The sequence below is a fragment of the Artibeus jamaicensis genome, unplaced genomic scaffold, assembly GCF_021234435.1.
Source record: "Artibeus jamaicensis isolate MK-2021 breed Jamaican fruit bat unplaced genomic scaffold, CSHL_Jam_final contig_603, whole genome shotgun sequence".
In the NCBI taxonomy this organism is placed as follows: domain Eukaryota; kingdom Metazoa; phylum Chordata; class Mammalia; order Chiroptera; family Phyllostomidae; genus Artibeus; species Artibeus jamaicensis.
The window spans coordinates 878820-901509 of record NW_026521904.1 but is presented as its reverse complement, the minus strand read 5'-3'; the positions used below and the strand labels follow the sequence as shown (position 1 = coordinate 901509).

Here is a 22690-nt window from a genome sequence, read left to right as displayed (position 1 = left end):
AAGCTTCAAAATGGATGTTAACATTAAAATTGAGCAGTCATGCAATTCCTGTATAATATAAAGACCAAAATTGCAGGGCACTAATTTTACTTCTAATTTATAAGACAGTATGTTTATGGGGCAGCAAATAGTATATGTAAAAAACATATCCAGTGGCGAATGTTCTGAACTGTCATTTTTCTTCAGAAAAAAATTGTCACTCAGTGATAATTTGTACATTCTACCATCCAGCAGGAAGGATGTCTAGACTATATTTACACATATAAAAATGTTCTTGAAAGATAAAATGTGTCCATTTTCATTAAGAACATGACCTCCTTGTTTCTATTTAAAATGTATTAATTTCTGCCTTCCTTCCTCTTTTGGTTCTTCTCACATATAAGGAGAAGTGTGGGAGCATTTAGGAGGCAGCCAGGGTAATGAGAAGGCTCACCTGTGTGCACACCTGGTGCTCTCAACCATGCTCACACTCTCCCACATATCTATGCACATACAACCACACACCCCATGCCCAGGAGCCCCATTAAAATTATTTTGGGGGGTATGTGCCATACTCCGAACATTATTGAATAATGCGGAGCATGCATGATGTACAAGCTAGAAGTGTGAGAAGGAAGAGCACTGACGGGGTTAATGTAGAACACATATAGGCAAATATTGTCAACTATTTTATTCAAATGTTTGGAACTTGAACACAAAATCATCATTAAGTTTTCACAAAATGAGACATCTGTCGCTTGAAAGGAAAAAAATATTTCAGAAATATGTTTACAGAAATGTAAAAATATTAGGCATCGAGACAGATGTGAACATATTCAGTGAGTTGTCTTGTCTGTCAGTCTTCCTCCGAGCCGAAGATCTCATTGTACTCGCTCAGCATGAGCTCCGCTATCTGGTTTTGGTATACCATGTGGATCGCCATGTTCCCCGCTTCGTTTTCAGCTCGCAGAAGGGTGGGTCCAAATACAATCCCTAAGCTTTGGGTCGACATGAGGTTCTTGGAGGCTTTGGCCACTATCCTGTGGGGAGAAAGAGAGAGAAGGAGAAAGAAAAAAAAATATTTCATTGGAGTTTTAAATAGTAGCTTGTTTGAATTATAAAGTTCTGCATTCTTGATTTCTTTTTTTAAATTTCAATTTAGAGAAGGAAAGTAAAGGCACTGATTGGCTTTGACAAAACAGGGAATGCAACATAAGCCAAAATTTTTCTAGGTTCAGAGAAACAATGTCTAAGGCAACTATTTCATCTTCTATTCTTTATACTTCTCTGTATGGAGATAGAACTAATGACTTTTGGGGGAAAGAATTCATAGCTTGTTATCCTCATAGCACCTGGCTATTGTGGGTGCTCTATGAATGTTTGTGAAATGAATACATGTTATGTGAGACAGCAAAAATTACTGTGCAGATTTAACAGGATTCAGACTCTGAAGTGTTTATAGTCAATGAAGGAAACAGGTGAGACATGGGTAAAATAAATGGGAATCCAAATGAGAAAAGTAGAAAACTACATGTACAATTAATAATAGAAAGTGTACACAAAGGCTGGGAAAAATATTTTTAGTGTTTAGTGTGAGCAGAGAGTTCCTGACGAAGGCTAACCGGAATATGTGTAGTGGAGAAGGTAGGGTCTGAGACGTTTGGATGCATGGCACAATTCTAAGTCTCTGCATTTATTTTGGTCGGCCAATTTAGCTCACATCTGGATACAAGGCTAAATCCTGTACCATCTGCATTGGAGAGGAGTTCCACTGGAATCAGAAATGTTTGCTTATGTGAAGACTGTACTGAGAGCTGGAATACCAATGAAACATTAGGATGTGGTTTTCTTATTGATAATACTTTCCCTGCTTCAACACAAGATTCTTACAGAGAAAGTAAAGCCCTCTTCTATAAATTGAGACTTTAAAAATGCTAATTATTAATATTGAGGCCTGCTTGGTTTTACATTAAAATTAGGAAGAGAGAGAATTTAGTGATGTTAAGGAGACAGGGAAGGACAGGATGCTAAGCAATACTGAACTCTGCATTCGACCAGACATCCCAAGGCAAGGGATATATGAGCACAGAGAATAAATAGAGGCAAAGGAACACTTCACTGCAAGGCAGTGGGGTCTGTGGTCTCAGAGCCCATTATTGGACACTGGCACAGTGATTGGATTTTGGAGGACTCTTTATTTGACCTATGTGGACCTACCTAGCCCCTAGGCAGACAAGGCAGGCAGAGTTGCTTTATTTCTATCCCTTCACAAACATAAATCTCTAAAGCACCACTTCTGTGACCAGGAAGGTATGCCTCTCTCTCCTTAAAGAGATTGAGAAGGACCAAAGCTGTGCATTTGTGACTTGCCACAGCACAACTTCATGGTCGGCTATTTCTCCAGAGAGTTTTATACTTTTCCTTCTCAGCAAAAGTTCTGGCCTCAGAATGGAGAGCATGGCCAAAGCTAGAGGAAGACACCCAGACTCTGTTTACATAGGGTGGAGAGTAGGAGGCTGGAGCTGCAAGTCAGCACCCCTCTTGGGGAAAGGGTTCTACCTTAGCTGGTGGGTCCTGCCTGGAAGGGAGCTCCTGTGATGTATTTCTGCCAGTGCATCCATTTCCTACATTTTCTATGTACAAATGTTCATGCTGTGCTTTTATGCACGTGTAAATATGGAACAATCATTCATCTCAAACCTGTATTCTCTGTGCCCATTTCTCTGCACACTTACTCAATTTTAATGACACCAACTTAACTTGTGAATGCTTTAAAATAATCACTTATAAGTAGATTTTACTAAATAACATATAGTTTTGTATTTTTACTGTATTTGCATTACTGCAGGTTAAATTTTTTTAGATTGGAATTATTTCCTGACTTGGGAAAATCGAGTTACTTGCAATAAATTTTTAAAAAATGCAGTTAAGAAAAAAGTAAAAAAATGTGAATGTGTATTACACAGAATACATGCTATCCTTCTTATTCACTGTTACAAAATGTGTGCTTGTTTGCATGCATATAATATATAGATTTTAATGGCAATTTATGTTTTAACTATCAACCAACTGGTGGTTGATGTGTTGAGAAATTAGTCAAGCTTTATGTTAGAAAAGATGCTGATAGTGAAGACTAATTTGGGGTAGAAGTTACCAACTACTAAACTATATGATTCATGTAAATAGGCGATATATGTACTCATATTAACACTTAAATTAGTTGAGATTCCTTTCTAATAGACAGTATAAATAGACATTTCTAGCAATGAAGGCCCCCAAACTGGGGGTGTTTGGGAAAATGTTTTAATGCTATTATCAACTTCATTACTCAAATAGGAATGTACCTAGTCTCTACCACAGTAGATTATTAAATAGTTAAGTGGTTAGTTTAGGACCACATAGAAAGTCAACCACAAGTTCAAAAAATAGCTAGACTACTATCCTACAATTTAAAAAAATCCTATGGTTTTTATTTAACCTCAAAACAACAGATACCAGAATTTCGGTGGGAAAAGCTAAGCACTGCAAGCACCATTATTTCTGAAGGCTTCAACTAGTAAAAGATATGTGCAGGGCAAACAGAGGCTATTGAAAGAAATAAGAGCTCTGCATGGCCAAAAAAAATCAATCTACCATTTAAGATGAAAAACTCCAAAAAGAGTAAGTTGTATTTCCAGTTGCTTAAAATAAAGTTGAGTTGTATTACTGGTGTGGGGGGAGTCCGATTCAGAAACCAAATACATTTTTACTATGTGTTTGGCACTACTATCTCCAGGACAGCTTTCACAAAAGTGAGTTCTGCAACACACTATTTCTGTGATATATTTCACAAAAATAGCATTCCAGAATAAAATAAGTTTTGAAGAAACTCTATGCATTTTTCTTCTTGAAAATTCACAATGCACAATAGTGTAATAAAGGCTCTGACAAACCCTACAGAAACCATCTTTGTTTATCTTGGTGTGTCTTGTGTGTTCCCCAACTTACTTGAATGTCATATATTCTCCTGAGTGACAATGAGGAGCAGATATAAAAGGTTGCTCTAGTTGCTTTGCTAAGGGCCTACTAAATAAGTCTGAACATGTTATGGACTCTACCCTTCTGTGCCACTCTGGCTTCAGGATGATGTAGCAGCTCACTCAAGGGTCAGACTGTGGTTTTTCCCAGAGAGTCCCACCCCCCTGGCATGGCTCTGCTTTCATTAGGCCTTAGACTTCACAACAGCGATATAAATGTCAAGTTACAATTTAACCTATTTTTAGCAAAAAATGAAAAGACACTCCCCTTCTATTGTAAAAATAAGAGGCTAAAATGGAAATGGGCGCATCTGAAAAAGAAAGGTGAACGCAAAGGCTTGGCTGAGAGATTAACAAGCAGTGAAGGATGGATGGCTAAGAAGGTGCAAAAACATTTGGACCTTAGGTCAATATTTAGAAATTCCTCTGCATGTTTGTTTACCCACCGTTAATTTACTCCTAGAAAATCCTTAGAGCAAAGTACCTGATTCTAAACAACATGAAGAGCACAAAGTTTAGTGCCTGTGAACACACCACTAGTAGGAAAAAGATCCCAAAGTGCAACTCTTGAGAAAGACTATTTATTAATACTGCTTAGTTTAAAATAGCCTGACAAAAATAATTATTATTTTATAAATTTGTTCATGAAACAGCACTTGATATATACTCATTGTAAAAGAAATCCTTATACCACTAAGTAAAATTCAAGTTTATAAAATCTTGAAGTGGGTAAGAATTCATTTTTCTGGCAAGAGCTTAAAAGGATGATATACAATTTACAGCATAAAAAAGGGGAGGAAATGCCAGAGCTACTTCTTGTCGAGCCCAAATGGAAGTTGCAATGATCCATCAATTTAAGATTATTTTAGAAACAATCTATAATCCGGTGCTACAGATGTTGGACTCCAGACAAAAAAATCCTTGCAGCCTTATACTGGGTAAGTTTTTCTTGAGTGAGCTGAATTGCTAACCCAGAGAAATTTCTTAGTTGCTTAAAATTATAGCCAAATGACTCAAACTGAAAAAGAGCTTTCCTGTAAAACTGAAAATTAATGCTGAATTAAGAAGACCAAAGCATTTAATAATAGTCCAGCTCTAAACAAATATATGGATGCAAAGTTTCTTTTAAGTTTGAATTTGGCTGTGGCCATAATGACTTGCAAAGGAAGTTGAAAGCCACATAATTGCCTGCAGGACAACTCTCAAGTTATTGGAAGTGTATTAAAAGTGTCCCCTTCCCTATCTCTGTAATGCTGTGATTTTCCAACACACATAACTTGAAGGTGGTTTAACTTGAACAGGGAAAGTGTGGTGGTAAATGTACTTCTGCCATCAGGTCACACCTGGATTGCAAAATACAGCTCAGCCACCGTATGTAAAATGTTCATTGTGAATTTGACCACTTAAATGAAAGAGGCTGTTAAAAATGAAATAAATTTTCAATGTGTGTAATTTATGTTTCTTATGTGCTATAGCTATTTCGGGGGTAATTCATGCTTACCATATGCTTGCCTAACCTCAATTTGCACAAGTTATATTGCTCTCTACACTGGACATTATATATATATATATATATATATATATATATATATATATATGTAATTGGGAACTTAGCAGGAATTCTACCTTCTCCTTTAAAGTTATGGCTATTGTCAGAAAAAAATTAAGTATTATAAAACAGAGGAGCATTTACCAATGACTTTGCATTTAACTCTAATGTATTTCGAGGTGGTCATTCACTAGCAATTCAACTATTTGTACATGTTAATTTATGAATCAGTTAGTTTAAATTAATTGTAAAGTCTCTACATTTATATATAAATATAATATTATTATTATTTTCTAAACAAGCTAGCAACTATTCTCCTAAATTGGAATTATTGCTATGTTCATACATGTTTGCTTTTTTTAAAAAATAAAGTTTACCATTTTAAAAAAGATTTTATTTACTTATTTTTAGAGAGAGGGAAGAGAGGGAGAGACATATTGATGTGGGAGAGAAACATCAATCGGCTGCTTCTTGTACATGCCCTGCCCGGGGACCAAACCCACGACCCAGGCATGTGCCCTGATAGGGATAGAACTGGTGACCTTTTGCTTTGTGTGATGACACCCAACCAACTAAGCCACACCAGTCAGGGCCCTGCATTTTTGCTTCAAATCATCTGTAAAGCCATGTGAATGTAATTCTTGAAGCACATGATAGAAAGGGAGATTTATCTGGCAGTTACATGTTGATAGTTGACATGGCCTTATTCTTTGTATTTATTAAGTACCTTCTTTGCACTGAATTCAGTGAAGAAGATTAAATATTTTTGACTATTCACTTGTTTCTTATTTTTATTGATTAGACATTATAGGGAGGTTGTAAAGTATCTTTTAAAGTAATATTCAGAACATCTAATAAAATAGGAATGATAAAGTGAAAAGAATGAATAGCCCACAGACTTCAAAATTACTTATTTCCAGTTGTAATATGTGTCCTATATAGTGATAAGAACCATAGATAACTGGGTTATTATAGCCAAATCCCTTAAATAGTAGATAACACCATAAATGAACACTAAAAGTTATTATTATCTGTTAGATATCTATTACATGCTAATCATGATTCTTAAGCTATATCAAAAATTGGAAAGACAGATTTAAAAAATCAGCTTCAATTTATTTTTTCTGATTATAAAATAATGCATTCAATTCAAGAGAATTTTAAAAGTTTAGAAAAGTATAATAAAGAAAAAGAATCCACCGGTAACTATAAATGTAACTCAATGTAACCATCCATAAACACCTACTGAGTGCCTACGAGGTGTTGGACACTGCTCTGGGCATCGGGGAAAGTGCAATAAGTACAACATCGTCCCGTCCCATAGGAAGCTTGTGATCTAGCAGGAGACCCAGACAACAAACAATGTATGTAATACGATTTTAGGCACTTACATACTTCCAGAGAAACTAGGAAAAAGAGGAGTAGTTGTTCTTCCATTGACCCTGGAGATCTTTTTTTTTAAAAATGCTAGTATCTTCAAATCTGTCCACAGAGATGCTTGTTTATTTAGTGTGGGTGGGGCCTGGTTGGCTGCGGATAATGCAGCCCCAGCTAATTCTGATGCGCAGAGTGGTGGAAGTGCTACATGAGGCAGTCAAGGAGCTCAGCTCAGCACTGAAGAAGCCCTTCCTATGGAAAGGATGCCTAGGCCGAGACCTACTTAGATGCACGCCAGGAAAGGGAGAACTCCAGCCAGGGATGAGTAGGTAGAAAGTCAGTGGTGAGGTTCTCTTTGGTGGGTCTAGGGACAAAGAAGATAGTGTGGCTGGGAGTGAGGCAAAGAGGGTAGGAGAGGCTGTGGGGTAACTTATGGGCCTTGGTAGGGATTTAGGATTTAATTCTAAAGATAATGAAAATTCATTCTTTGGTGTTTAAGAGCAGAATGAGTTCCAGGATTCAGTTGTTACAAAGGTACATATAAAAAATTTATTTATTACCTATTAAAAATCCTTTCTATATCAAATATTTTTCACTTTTATCTTATATTCATAATCTTTATTATTTACTTATGTACGTGATATTTATTTATTTATTACCTTGTATGGGACAGAATAGATTGTAATCAATGATTTCTTAGTATAAGTGAAACTGATATGTTAAAACACCTTTCAATGTACTCTTCCTCTATATTTTGGAGTATAGTGGAACCTCAGAAAACTGAGAAGTGATTTGTTCATAAACCAGATCTCCTTTGTTTGTTGCCTGAGAGATGTGCGACTGGTCATAGAGGTGTTAGCGTGAAAGGGCTTTCGAGTCAAGAATCAAGACCCAAAGTTTTGTTACGTGACTGAGACTTTTTTCCACGAAAAAATTGATTGAGAACTAAATTGCTCAAGAACCAAGATGTTTGAGAACCAAGATTTGACTCTATTTTTTCAGGTAGTGGTTTCCGACCAAAGGCAATTTAGCCACCCTCGCGAGGCATTTGGCAATTGCTGCAGACATTTTCGATGGCCATGACTGGGTGGGGACTGCTACTGGCATCTCTTGGGGAGAAGCAAAAGAGGCTGCTGAACATTCTGCAATGCCCAGGACAGTCCCCCACAACAAAACATTAACTAGCCCAAAATGTCAAGAGTGGTGCTGTTGAAAAAACCTAGCTATAAGATAAAATAACAGAAATGCAACAACTAGATCAGTGGTTCTCAAACTATACCATTCATGAGAATGGTTTGGAAGCCATGTTGAAACACGAATTGGCTTGCCTCTATTCCCAGATTTCTGAATCAGCAAGTCTGGGAGGGTGTTTGAGAATCTGCATTTCTCACAAGTTCCCAGGTGATGCTGATAGTGCTGGTCAGGAGACCACACGTGACAATTTGCATTAAGTCATTAAGTTATGGCTCTTCTTTTCTTTTTTAAATTTTTATTTGTTGATTTTAGAGAGAAAATGGGAGGGAGGAGAGAATGAGTGAGAAATATGGATTTTTAAAAATGCATTCATTGGTTGATTCTTGTTTGTACCCTGAGCAGAGATCCAACCCACAACCTTGGTGTATCAGGACAATGTTCTAACCAACTGAACTACCAGCCAGGGCTCTTTTTTTCTTAGAACATGATAATGTGAGAAATGTTAGCGCATTCCACTGCATGTAACATACAGTCCTGTTATCACTGCTATCACTTGGTATTAATCGTTTTAAAGTAATTGTCAATTTGATAGATTTTAAAATTGTTTTTCTTTAAATTTAGTAAATGGGGAAAAATAAGAAATAATCACTCATGTGGGTTTTCTTTTCTAAGAATAGCTGTTCCCGTCCTCTGCCCCTTTCCTACTGGGAGCTTGTCAGTTTGTTTGTTTAATCCATTTACTTATTTTGTACAATGAAACTAATACATAGTCTTTGAAAAATGTACAATCAGATGTATGTAGAGTAAAAAAGTAAAATTCTCTCATTTTTAATTAAAATTCCTTTATGTTAACTATAATTAACAGATGGGTGTTCCTTCTGGAATTTTTATCTATCTATCCATCTACCTATCTGCATATATATATTTTTTCTTTATAAAAACTGAGATTAAAATGCATAAAATGCTACAATTTGCTTTTTTTCCCCTTAAGTATATATTGCGGGCATTTTTCCAAGTCAGTACATATAAAAATACCTCATCCTTTTAAAAAAGTTGTTATATTTTATAGTATGAAAATATCTTAATTTATTTAACCAATGTTCTTCTGGTGGGCTTTTGGTTGCTTCTGACTCTTTGTTATTATAGACAATGCTCAATGAACATCTTATGCACCTAGATTTGTGAGTTCTTTATGTGTTAAAAAGCATGACATTTTATTCTTTTTGTTGTATTTATGTTCTCCCAGAATGTTTTTGTTCCTTAGTTTTATTTATTTAAAATTTTATGTTGTCATATCTATCACTATTTTTTGGAACTTCTACCATTGTTTTTGTTATTATAAAGTTCATCCATTTAAAGAGATTGGGTAAATATCAATGTTTTCTCCTAGTTTTTCTTTAATGACTTCATTTTGTTATTCTCTAATTCATCTTAAAATACTTTTTTGTTGTGTGAAGTGTGGTGGTAATCAAATTAACTTTTTCCTCCCAAAGCTAGCTAATCACCCTGTAACATTTGTTGAGAAAGTTGCCCATTCTCCATTGGATTGTCCAGTTCTCTATACTCACAGACGCACACACTGGGTGCACTGTACTCTGTTCACAATTCTGTGTGTGTTCTAGACCAGCACCTTGCTGTTTAAATCACTGTAACTTTAATACATATTAGGAATATGCCTCCAACCATGTTTTGTTTTTTTGGTTGTGAAAGACAATTTTTAGATGTATTTTCTCAGATGAACAAAATGAACCTAAAGAAAGATTGAATGATTTAATCAAAGCCACATAGTAAGTGACAGCCCTTAGATTAAGATGAAGATTGTTATTCCTCTGGGATATAGATGTTTTCTTTATCAAATAACAGGTATTCAAAAATTTTGCATTTGAACTCAAGGGCTTCCCAAAAGTGAGGCCTGAGGCCTGAGACAGACTTGGAAGGAAAGTGAATCAGAGAGTCAGCAGGAAGTCTTAGGAGATATATTTTACTTTTTTAATCATTTAATTAACATCCAAGAATATATTTAAAAAGAAAAGAAGGTATTCAAGTAGAAGAAAAAACAACCTTTTCCTCCAGATTCACAGTGTTTTAAATTTTTGAAAGCATTAATTTGTCATTGTGAATGGAACCACAATATTGGTAAGACAGCCTGAGAATTTCTGCTACAAATTCCTTTAGGTGTTTTCTCTCAGGCTTCAAAATGGTGTTGGCCATCCATGTTTGACCTGCCAACAGGAGAAGAAGTCTTGGATTTTATTCCCTGAGCTCTGCTGATCTATCAGCACCACTGATAATATCACCATCCCGGATTTGGGGGAGAAAGGTTAGAAAATATACATTGGGAACATTTTTACAAAGGAAAAAATGATAAGACTCCCAGAATTTGTTCAATAGATGGTTAAAAATGCTAGAATGTGCTAGTAGCACTTTATACAGAATGTTGAGGGATGTGCAAGGGTCAGCATTAATTAGGTTGAGTAGACTAAGGCACCAATTACAAGATATTAGTGGGAAATATAGGACCTAAATATTTGCCTTATGATGTTGCAAAAAGTAAAAGGAACACTATCAATATGCAAAGTCAGAAGGTCATCAACCTCCCTTTTATTTTTCCTTTTCACATAGGTGAAGAGAACAGCTATGTCATTTCCCACTAAAGGCACCTACATCAAATCTTCAGCACTCAGTTGAAAGTTGTCTTTTCATTTAAAGGTCCCTGAATAGCTAGAAGAAACCATTTGCAATTGGGCTATCATCATTTCATTGTCCATGCTTAATTTTACTGTCTGAGGAAAATTGAGTTTTAGATATTTTTTGCAGCGACTCATCTTTAAGAGAGACTCTGCATAACTGGAGAGCCCAAGGAGAGTGTGAGCAGCAAGCAGAGGGATATGCTCCTCAACAGTGCAGCCATGGGGCCACCCAAATGTGATTTGGGAAAAAAGAATAGTTAGGGAGCCATGATGACTGAATGTGGAGAGCCATGATGTGGAAGAAAAAGTTGGCTGTCCTCTTGTAAATTCAGCTCCTAGAACTGGCCCAGAGACCAATGTCCCTTTCCTGTTGAGAATTATGGTTGTGAATATAGATGAGGGTGCTACTAAGAATTTATATTTATTTTAAAAAGCTTAGAAAATGAAGACAAGTGAAAATAGAAAATAAAAATCCCTCATAACCCCATCAATTAGCTATTACTACTATTAATACTTGGTTGTTATAGATTTTTCCATATGTACACTAGAAAGGTACAAGGAGTATCTATCAAGGTTATTAAAATTTTGTGCATAAAAAGGGCATGAATTTCCCATCAAGAAGCATGCAGAAATGTCTATGACTCCTGTATTGGATGGAAGTAAATGACATTTAAAATGTCATCTGGGCTCCCAGATTAATGATGAAAGAGTACACATTCTTGGAAAGTCAAAATATCACTTGAGATGAGAAGGAATAAAGTATAATAACTGAGGTTTCTTTCCTTCCCTTCCTTGTACCTCTTTCCTTTCCCCAAGATTCAGTCAGCAGCATTTTTTATCTTAGTGGAGAGAAAAGCAGAAAAGCAGAGAAAGAATTTTGGAATTTTGCAAGTGATGGTATTTGAATTGCAAAGAATAATGTACCTTTGAGTTTCAAAAACTGAAATGTTTAAGAACTCAGAGTTGCAACTATGACAACCAATGGAATGGGAGGTAGACAAAGAGCCAGGCTACCCTGCTTCTAGAGAAAATAAAGATTTTCTGGGCTGGAAGAAGGGGAGTTAGAGAGAGGAGAACCGAGAGGCTGGGGAGGTCCCACAGAGGTGGCGAGTCCCACGCCCTTCCTGTCCTTCTTCCCTGGGGTACAGGCTGTTAGAAGGTTTGAGGATTCTGAGATCAGACTGATCCATATTTTTCTCTTGGGGAAAACTTGGGGATATAGCAATATTCCAGAATTCCTCATGTTCAGTATATCAGGAATCATCAAGTAAGTTACTGCATGGTTTATCAAGGCAAAGGTGGCATTAAAATAGCTTCACAGAGTTCTGCCTGAACAGTGACCATAACTGAGACCTGGGATTGGAAGTTGGGGATGATGACAGAAAACCAAAAGGAAATGAAGACCAGCCTAGATGGATGGCATAAGCCAGACACTTCCTACCCTGCTTATCTTCTTTATTATCTTTCTTCAGTAAATTGTAAACATATTGAACACCAGGACTTTATTTGTTTTTGTTTAGTGCAGTATCCCTGGATCAAGATTAGTGTTTTTGGCTCATAGTATTATGTGCTCAATAAAAACTTATTGAAATACTGTATAAATGGATGCTTCTTGGCCCTACCAGATGCTTAGGTTGTGTGTAGTCCCCCAGGGCTAGAAACAGCCAGGAAAATGTCTACAAGAGACTATGAATTGACTAGATTGAAATAATTTAGAAGAATGGACCTTAACAGAAAAGTTAGTTTTGATTATGGCACAATAATTATGTTTTTGCACACCTGAATTTCACATCTGCTCTGAGATAATAAGAACAAAAATACTGATACAAAGAGAGCTAGTATTTCCTGAGAGCTTGTTAGGGGACAGTCTATAAGGGTGCAGGGTGCACTGTCTGACAATGAGTTTCCAACATGTACCCAGTTTGAAGAAAACTGGTGAGAGGAATTTAGAATAGAATGTAATTTTTATCTGGTTTACACCATAGGCATTTGAAGTCAAAGAAGGTGACACCATTTTTCTTGGTTATCTAAAATCTGACCATCAAATTCTATTTTAGGTAAAATGATTAATGTATCTGTAGAAATCCAAACCCTTCCAAACTGTATACAACATTTGGCTCAGAGATAGAAACTATTTATTTTGCTATCTATCATACATATACACTTATAATCTGTGTTGAGGTGGAGAGTGCCAGTTTGTGCTTATGTCTTTGAACATAGGAATGTTGGTCTAATTCACAACTCTTATTGTCCAGCACACACATCTGTATCTTGCTGTTGTATAGTAAATTCTATGGGGAGGACTAAATGTCTAATTTTTTAGAGACCATTATCACGTTCTATAGTGGGCTTTGTAAAAGGGTCTTTCCTACTCCCTGGCTGCTAACGGACCATTCTTATATTAATAATTGGATAATGATGATGGCTGATTTAGACACACAGGTAGGTCACTCAGACTTTCTTTCAAGGGAGGACTTTGTGTCTGTCTGGGGACAGTGAGGCTAGTAGAAGGACTCCTGCTGTCTTCTTCTTCAAGGTTTGCTTCATTGGCAGTGAGCCACCTTGCCCAAGTGCACTGACTGATCTCAGGGAGCCTTGCACCCCCCATGGAATGAAGGACCGTGTGCACCCCAGCGCTCCCTGTGCGGTTGGCTGAGGCCACGTTGGGTTCACATCAAGGTTCAACTTCTGCCTCTGCCAGTCCTGCTCCCACTGCTTCCCCTCTATAATGGTTGATCCCTAATAAATGCCTGCATATCAAGCTGTTTCAGAACTTAATCTGTGATTATTGCTTCCAGGACTGCTCTAAGAAGCCAGCAAAAATGGGGATTTAGAGCTCAGTCCCTTGCTGGCCATCTGGAACTGAGGGGTCTGTCAGTGGTGACAGGCAGGTACAGTTGGGTCTTGGCACAAGGTGGTAGTCCAAATATTAAAATTCTCATTGGTAGCAAATTGAGATGGTATACCCATGGAGGAATAGTGTGTAATAGGCACTTAAAATAATGGTAGGAGATTGTGCATAGTAACTGCAAGGTCAGTGAGATTGGAAAATTATTGCTAAATACCATTTATACTCCACAAAAAAGTTGTTTGAAATTATAGGCCTTTACCCTGTAAAGAAGAGTTGGCTGTAGGAAAGCCCATTAAAGAACTAGGCTTACTGATAGTGTTGGAGATGATGTGGCAATGAAACAATAAAAATCAGGTGGTGGGTTTAATTGCTAGTAGCCAGGTAGATACAATTATAATAATAACCAGTAGAGACCAAGGGAGAACCAAGAGGACTCAGAGCTGTGAAGATGGTTAATATTGTAGAACATGGAATCCCCCAGGGGCACAATAAATAGGTAGCCAACAAGGATGCTATTCAGCTTGTATCTCTGCATTAGAATAACACATCTAGTCATTGTTCTATCAGCTACTACTGCTTCCTGGGCACTTCCAGCTTCTTGGGTCCAGGGACCAGCAGGCAAAAAGGAAAGCAACCATTGAGTCAGGGGTCATTGACCCTGATCAGATGAAAGAAGTAGTGTTGTTGTTACATAATGCGAATAGGGAACAATGTGTGTGGAATCCAGATGATACACCCAAGCCTCAAAGTTCTCTGTTGGTGAGTTGCGATGTTTGATGGATAGTGCAGAAATCCTTGCCTGAGAAGACACAGTGATTAGAAGCGTGAATCCTTCAGGGATGAGGTCAGGAGTCACTGTGTTGGGTCAGCTCCCACCCCCAGCAGAGGCTGTAACCGAGGGTGAGGACAGTAACTGAGATTCCCAGAATGGATGGTGGAGGGAAACAATGAGTGTCTGCTCTGGGCTCAGTCCCAGCTTGAGCTGCAGAGCTGGAATTTCCCCTACTGTAGCTGCTTCTTCAAAGGTTTCCTTGGGGAGTGAGGCCCCTCGTAGTACTGGGGGAACTAATCTTTGAATATACATAAAAAATGGATTACGATGTCACAAATGGTGGACTGTGATAGACAGAAAATATTCCGCCCAGATGTGTCTTCAAGGAAGAGCACCCAGCTGCAGGCGGTGGTGGTGGCTGGCAGTTGGTGTCAGCAGTCAGCCCCTGCAAGCTTTACCTCGGCTAAAGAGAGCCACACCCAACACTCCCCAGGGCAGTCCGTGGCCAATGACTGATCACAGTGGGGGCAGACAGACTGAGTCATTTTGGTCCATTTACTGACAACTTGGATGGGGCATAGATGTTTCAGAACAATGTGGGCTGGCCAAGCTTCACTGGCCCCATGTCATAGTTTGACTTCTTTTTCGTTCTTGTCGTGCTCTACCCCTCTGTCTGTTGAAGCTGATAGATAACTGGTGCCAAGTTATATCCGACCTGCAATGGTAGCTGTGAGCTCTGGGGAACCAGAAAAAGCTCTAGTAGAAGGAGAACTAGCTTCTCAAAGAGGGGACCTAAAATCTAGTCCTAAAATGACAATCAGCTCTGTGTTCATGAACCATTCCCTTCCATTCTAAACTCATGTTTCATCATCACCAAAATGGGGTTACAACCAGCATGCTTTATGTATAGTACTTTATATTTTCTAAATTTGCTCTGGTCATTCTGGAGCAGAGTCTTAGTTCTTGCTGCATGTTAATATCAACTGCAGCACATTCAGAACCATGTCAGTGTCAGGGAGTCAGTCTGTTACATTTGGCCTGCAGTAAGGCATGGGTTCAATAAACACTGTGTGTTATTCTATCTTGTCTGGGGAGAGAACCACTGCTCCAGGGAAAACCTGAAATCTGGAATCTCAGAATCATAAGTTGTTCTCTGAGGTTCTCTGAGCCTTGGATTCCTTGCCCAGAAACTGACGTCATGGGTTGCTTTGAAGGTTAAGTTAAAAATGTGTGCTAAACCCTTTGCAAATTATAGAAACACTGAAGTTTATTACACATGATTACATTTGCGTTTGTCACTTGTTATTCTACAAACAAAGAAAGGGAGATTAGGACTCACTGGTTTTCCATTCTGGCTGGAGCGTTTAAAAAAGCAAAGGGATCACACAGAGATTCTGATTGAGTGGTCCGGGGTTGAGGCCCAAGTATCTGAGTTTCAAAAAAGCTTCACAGATAAATTTGGCATGCAACTGGGTTTGAAGGATTTTTGGTAAAATGACCTGTGCAAAGGTCACACAGCCCATGAAGTCAAAAAGCCAAGACTCAGATCTACTAGACCTTCCCATGTCTTGTGAGTTTTCTCCACGCTGAGTTTGCAATTCTTGCACATGAGTCTTAACATAATATTATGTATGTTCGTCATAAAATATACTAATAGAGATAAGAAGGATTTTGAATTTAAAACACTGCATAAATATAATGTGCTATGATTATTAAATATTAAATAACTATTCCTATCACATTAGAACTAAACCATGTGATTTGTGTGGTTTTAGTGAGTAAGAGGTGAAACTCTGTAGGTAACATAAGGTATTTTTAAGATTGTATGAACCAAGCATAAATTAAACAAAGTGACACCAAGGCTGAAATAATGTAAGCAAGCACAAAATGAAGCATTTCAGTGAATCCAAAATAGAGTAATGTGCTGCTACTGCACTGCTCTCGTGAACACGCTGTCTTAATTTAGCATCATGAAGGAAGAGAGCAGGATAAAGACAGGGAGAAGGGATAAATAAGAGAACCGAAGATCATTTTAGTGTGATCACGACCAGGCCATTCATATTTCTCATATAGCCTGGAAACAATCTCGAACTTATTGGAAGATGTGACCTTTAAATGTTCCTTACTTGCAAAAAAGACAAATGTTCTAGAAGCCGGGTGTTAGCCCGTGGAGTCATCTGTCCTGCCTGCTGTGGGATCGGAGGCTACTACAGGGAGAGAGCGAATTGTAGATGAGCGAATGTGTTATGTGTTCTTTACATTTGCAGACTGTAGGGTAAGCGTTCTTTGACAGCTCTCTGATTTCTTTAACACAGCAAATCTTTAATCAGTCTAGATATGTTAAAATCTGATCTGTTACAGTGAATTGACCTGAGTTGAGTAGTTGAGTTGAAATGTGTATATTTCTCCCTCAAAAGCTGACTTGTAGGGGAAAAAAAATCAGATATTCTATGATATACTTTGCCTTAGTGACAAGATGTTTTGGGGGAAATCATCCAAGCTTGAAATAAAATCTTTATTGAAAGTAATTCTACATTCATGCCAGTCAGATACATTGTATGATTAGACCAGATATCCCAGGGGAAAACGGCAGTATAGGCACCAGGCAGAGTTGATTATTCGGAGTTCCTGTCAGTTCTTAACTTCCTGACAATGGCTGAAGTATTCATAGCCCCTACAACTCTGTTTTCATCTTTATTTTGAGAGAAAGTTAATACACTTTACCTTAACTACACCAAATGTACTGGAAAATAACCCAGTAATAAGATACACCCCGTCTACCAAGTGATAGCTGTATGTGGAGAGCATTTAGCTGTGCATTTTAGGGAAACAAATATAAGCAGCAAATGACTGAAAGATATTGTGATTATTTTTTTCTGCTTGAACTTTAAATTTTCCTGGCAAAGCCTCCTGTGTGCTGTCTTAAAATCAACGTGTATAAATAATCACCGAGCCAAGTAAATGGTTTCGTTGTAAATTCTTTTCAAATGGTAGGGCAACCTTTATTACTATTACTATTACTATTACTATTACTATTACTATTACTATTACTATTACTATTACTATTACTATTATTATTAATAATAATTCACTCATCAATGTTATTTGGTGTCAGAAAGACACAGGTGTGCCAGGTAATTCTTGGTTTTGCTTAGAAGATCAACTTCTGAAAGCGACATTCTAAGACTTTTTTTGTGTGTGTGGTGTAGTTAATACTGCAACTAAATAAGAGAGAAGAAGGATCATTTTGGTGGGGTTCAAAACAGACCACCATAAGATGTTCCTCTGTGGTGTGTGAATTGCTTTGAACTAAAGGCAACTTTAACAACAGGCTTAAGGGAAATTTCTGCCCCTCGGTTTACTAAATAGAAGAACATGAATTATGGACCTTGCCTATAATAAGAAATTATTAGAGATGAGCTTTTTGACCTATAGCACACATGCAGCAGGGCAAACAACTAATGACTGGATGCGTGCTCTCCCCGCAAAAGGCCTTCTGAAGCCCCAGGGTGCCTTACCTCATCTTTAACTCAGATGTGTTATAAGAGGAGGAACCCCCCAAAACCCCTGAATTTATTTACAAAGAAAGTTGTATAGTATTTTGCCATATATAATGTGCACTTTTTTGCCAAAATTTTTGAGGGAAAAATAAGGGTGCACATTGTACATGGGTAGTAGCAATTCTGTCTCTATATACATGTTTTAAATTCATTTTTATGCTTATGTATTAAAAGTAAAACTCTAGAAAGCAATAATGACATCCATATGCAAAATAACACACTGGAATATGATAAACAGTTTTGTTTCTAAATATAAATAAATAGAAATGGAATTAAAAATTTAAAACATAAGATTTTTTTTTTCCTGAAAGTTTGGGCCAAAAGCATGGGTACACTTCTACATGGCAAAATATGGTGTTCATTCTTACGTGTTTAAATGTCAGTCACCTTCAAAGTGCTCTCCATCTGATGAATTACACCTATTGAGACATTTTTCCACTGCTCAAAACAGCTTTTGACCTCATTAATTTTTATCCCATTTAGTGCTTCTGCCAATTTTTGTTTCACCTCTTTCACACTGGCAAAATGTTTCCCTTTGAGCACTTTTTAAGTCCAGGGAAACAAACAAAAATTGCTCCAGGCAAGATCAGGTGATCGGGGAGGGTGGGGCACAGGGGTCATGCTGTTTTTGGTCAAAGCCTGCTGAACACTGTGTGGTTTGGGCAGGTATGCTTCTGATCACTCATCATAAAATAGGCAAGTACATTGAAAGAGTCTTTTCACTGATATGTCCCCTGGAGCAATGGACATAAAGGAAAGAATAAACAAATAGGATCTCATCAAAATAAAGCTTCTGCATGACTAAACAAAACATCAGCAAAATGAAAAGGGAACCAACTGGATGGGAAAATATATTTGCCAATGATACCACGGACAAAGGTTTGATCTCCAAAATATAGAAAGAACTCACACAACTCCACTCCAGAAAGACAAATAATCCAATTAAAAAATGGGCAAAGGACTGAACAGACACTTCTCCAAGGAGGACATACAAAGGGCCCAGGGACATATGAAAGGATGCTCAGCATCACTAGCCATCAGAGAGATGCAAATTAAAACCACAATGAAACACTTCACACTGGTCAGAATGGCCATCATAAATAAATCAATAAACAAGTGCTGATGAAGATGTGGAGAAAAGGGAACCCCAGTGCACTGTTGGTAGGAATGCAGACTGGTGCAGCCACTGTGGAAACCAGTATGGAATTTCCTCAAAAAACTAAAAATTGAACTGCCTTTTGACCCTGCAATTCCACTGCTGGGATTATACCCTAAAAACCCTGGAACACCAATTCAAAAGAACCAACACACCCCAATGTTCATAGCAGCACAATTTATAAGAGTTCTGGAAGCAACCTAGGTGCCCATCAGTAAATGAATGGATCAAAAAACCATGGTACATTTACACAATGGAATACTATGCAGCAGAAAGAAAGCAGGAGCTCCTACCGTTCCTGACAGCATGGATGGAACCGGACAGTATTATACTAAGTGAAATAAAGCCAGGCGGTAAAAGACAAATACTATATGACCTCACCTATAATTGGAACCTAATCAACAAACCAAAAAAGCAAGCAAAATATAACCAGAGACATTGAAATAAAGAACAGACTGACAGTAACCAGAGGGGAGGGGAAGGAGATAATGAGGGAAAGAAGGGGGAATGTCATCAAGGGATGTGTATAAAGGACCCATGGACAAAGCCAAAGGCAGGGCAGGAGGTGGGGGTGGGTAGAGAAGGGAGTGGTGGGGGGAAAGTGGAGACATGTGTACTTGAACAACAATGTTTTTAAAAGTCTTCAAAAAAATTTACTGAAGCCAAACACAGCCTCTCACAACAATGCCAGCTGGTACACTGATACAGATGGGTTCCTAGAACACACACCTAGTGGGGGAAACCTGTACTACAAGGGGCCCGCCCTCCAGAAGATAATTCCATTTTTAGGTAGTCCCACCTCATTATAACCATGTTCTCTTTCTGTCTCTGAACCTCTTGTGCATGTGAGATCTTTGACTCTCAATGTATGAAATATATACACACACATATGTATGTATCAAATTTGGTTATTTTCTCTTGCTAGTCTCTTAGTCCATCTCACATCTATTTGATTAGTAGACCAAGAATCTCTGGAGTTAAGTTTCTTTTTCCCTCTCACAACTTTAAATTTAGATTTATATCCGATTCACTGTAAAGACAACACATTGTTGTAGTTCTAGAAGAAAGGGAAAGCCATGACACCCAGTAGGTGCTTACTAATAGCCATATTCATTTAAAAATTCACAATTTAGGTTCAGAATTATTACACTTTGGCTGTATATTCTAAAACACATTGTTTTTATGTCACCAAAGGACGGAGGCGAGAAGGTGAAGTGGCCCATGGCTGGAGTTTAAGAACAGCAATGATAGCCTAGTGTTGCGCTGCAGAATACAACAACACACAAGTCTCCGGGTGAAAAGAATATGTATTCTGAGAACCACATTTCCTGCCTGAGCAATGCATGGTTAAAAAAACAAGTTAAAACTTTGGTTTAAAAACCTTTGTTTATAATTTTTAAAATTTATTTATTTCTAGAGAGGGGAAGGGAGGGAGAAAGAGAAGGAGAGAAACATCAATTTGTGGTTGCCTCTCTCGTGCCCCCCACTGGGGATCTGGCCTGCAACCCAGGCAGGTGCCCTGACTGGGAATTGAACCAGCAACCCTCCTGTTCTCAGGCTGGCACTCAATCCACTGAGCCACACCAGCCAGGGCCTATAAAACTTTGTTTTTAAACTAAAAAAAGATTTTGAATGTTTTTTCACGGGTGAGTGGATAAATGAATGGTGGGACTTCATATAATGAAATATTACTGAGTATTTAAAGAAATGCACTACCAAACTATGAAAAGACAGAAGGACAATTAAGTGCATATTGCTAAGTGAAAGGGCTCAGCATGAAAAGTCTACATACTGTACGATTCCAAGTACCTGCCATTCTGGAAACGGCAAAACTCTGGGGACAGTAAAAGATCAGTGGTTACTAGGAGTTAGGGTGGAGGAAATGATGACTTACACAGAGACAGAGGATTTTTAGGGCAGGGAAACTATTCTATATGATTTTATAGTGGTGAATACATGTCATTATAGTAATACATTTGTCAAAATCTATATAATTACAACATTAGGAGTGAACATTAATATAAACTATGGGCTTTAGCTAATAATAATGTATCGATATAGGTTCATCAATTGCAACAAATGTACCACACTAATGCATAATGTAATGACAGGGAAACTCTGTGTGTGTGTGTGTGTGTGTGTGTGTGTGTGTGTGTGTGTGGTGGAAGAAACAGTGTATGAGAATTCTATACTTTCTGCCCAGCTATCTGTAAACCTAAATCTGTTCTGTAAAATAAAATGTATTAATTAAAAGAAGATAATAAAAGCAGATTATATACATTCAGGGTCCAGAGGTCAAGTTTCCTGCTCAACTGTCCTTGTGGCCACACACACTTGAATTGCTTTGTAGTCTGTGCCAGTCACCATATCCAAAACAACAGTTAAGCCTGTCTCTACTGGAAAGCCTTTAAAAATTGTATTCTGATCACTTTGTTACTTGCTTTCTTGGTGTTTAAACACTCAGATTGTATTACATTGTTGTTGACATGTTTTATTTTTATCTCTAAGTTATTTCATGCACATATGCTTTATCTCTCAATCTGATGGCAAACTTTTGAGTTTTGGTGGTGCGTTGACTTCGGCTTTCCTCCTCTTTTCATGTGCAGTACAAAATTTGCCATTCTATATCTTTCTGTTGTTTTGAGTAGTTTTTACTTTACAGGTGGCTGGCAGGTTAATTTTTCTTCATCTGGCTGCCTTTTTGTCCCAGCAGAAAGGGAGATGAACTGAACAGAAATAAGGTCCTCCCCAATATTTTTTTTACTTACAGTCAGAACAAAGCCCTCCACAAATACTCTTTTTAGTTGTTGTAAGTTTAGGAGGGATGGCCAGCCACGTTCATCAGCAAAGCTAGTAAGTCCTCTTTCACATCATCCCCTCTTCCCTTTCTCCTGCCTTGTCTTTTTTGCTTTCTTTAAAAAAATTTCAGAGAATGACTACAGAAATAATTTGGAAATACAACAATCTGATGCAATATTTAGGTGCAGTTTTTGGAAGAGGGAATTCGGTAAGTGCAAAATAGCCTCCTTGGGTGGCTCCGTTTTAGGGATTGGTGGAACCTTCCTCAGGCTGGACTTTCTCATCTGGAAAAAAACCAGACAGTTGGGCTGGAGAAATTCTAATTCCTAAGTCTTATTGTTGAATGATTTACTACTTAAAAAGAGTTTGAACCCCCTTTTCCTTCCTCAAAGTTAAAATAATTTGCAAGGAAAGTTGACAAGCTCAGAAACACAGGGCAAACATAGTAATCAATTGTAAAATAAGGGAATTCTGATACGTAGTAATAGCTTATACATATATGTGTATACTTTAAATAAATGTTTATACATGCTTTATATATATATGTAAAGGGTATATGTGTATATCATTATGATAATATGTACACTTATTTATTAAAATAAAGAATGAAACAAAAAAGCAGACACTAGGGATTTCTAGAGAAACAGACACAAGCCTCCTGTTCTCTTGGAAGCATGAGGGTGTGTCTGTAGTCTGCTTTTTTGTTTTCATAACACTCACACGAGAATGGTGGCGCTGGACCAAGAG

General features: G+C 37.7%; 1 protein-coding gene across 1 annotated transcript in view; it reads right to left on the bottom strand.

Moving 5' to 3' along the window:
- Positions 1–655: 655 nt before the first annotated feature.
- Positions 656–22690, bottom strand: part of ARHGAP15 (Rho GTPase activating protein 15) — a 633529-nt gene continuing 611494 nt past the window's right edge. Inside the window, exon 14 of the mRNA XM_053670683.1 lies at positions 656–1019. Within this exon, the coding sequence (XP_053526658.1) occupies positions 836–1019 (184 nt within the window). The 3' untranslated portion in view covers positions 656–835. The remainder of the gene's footprint in view (positions 1020–22690) is intronic.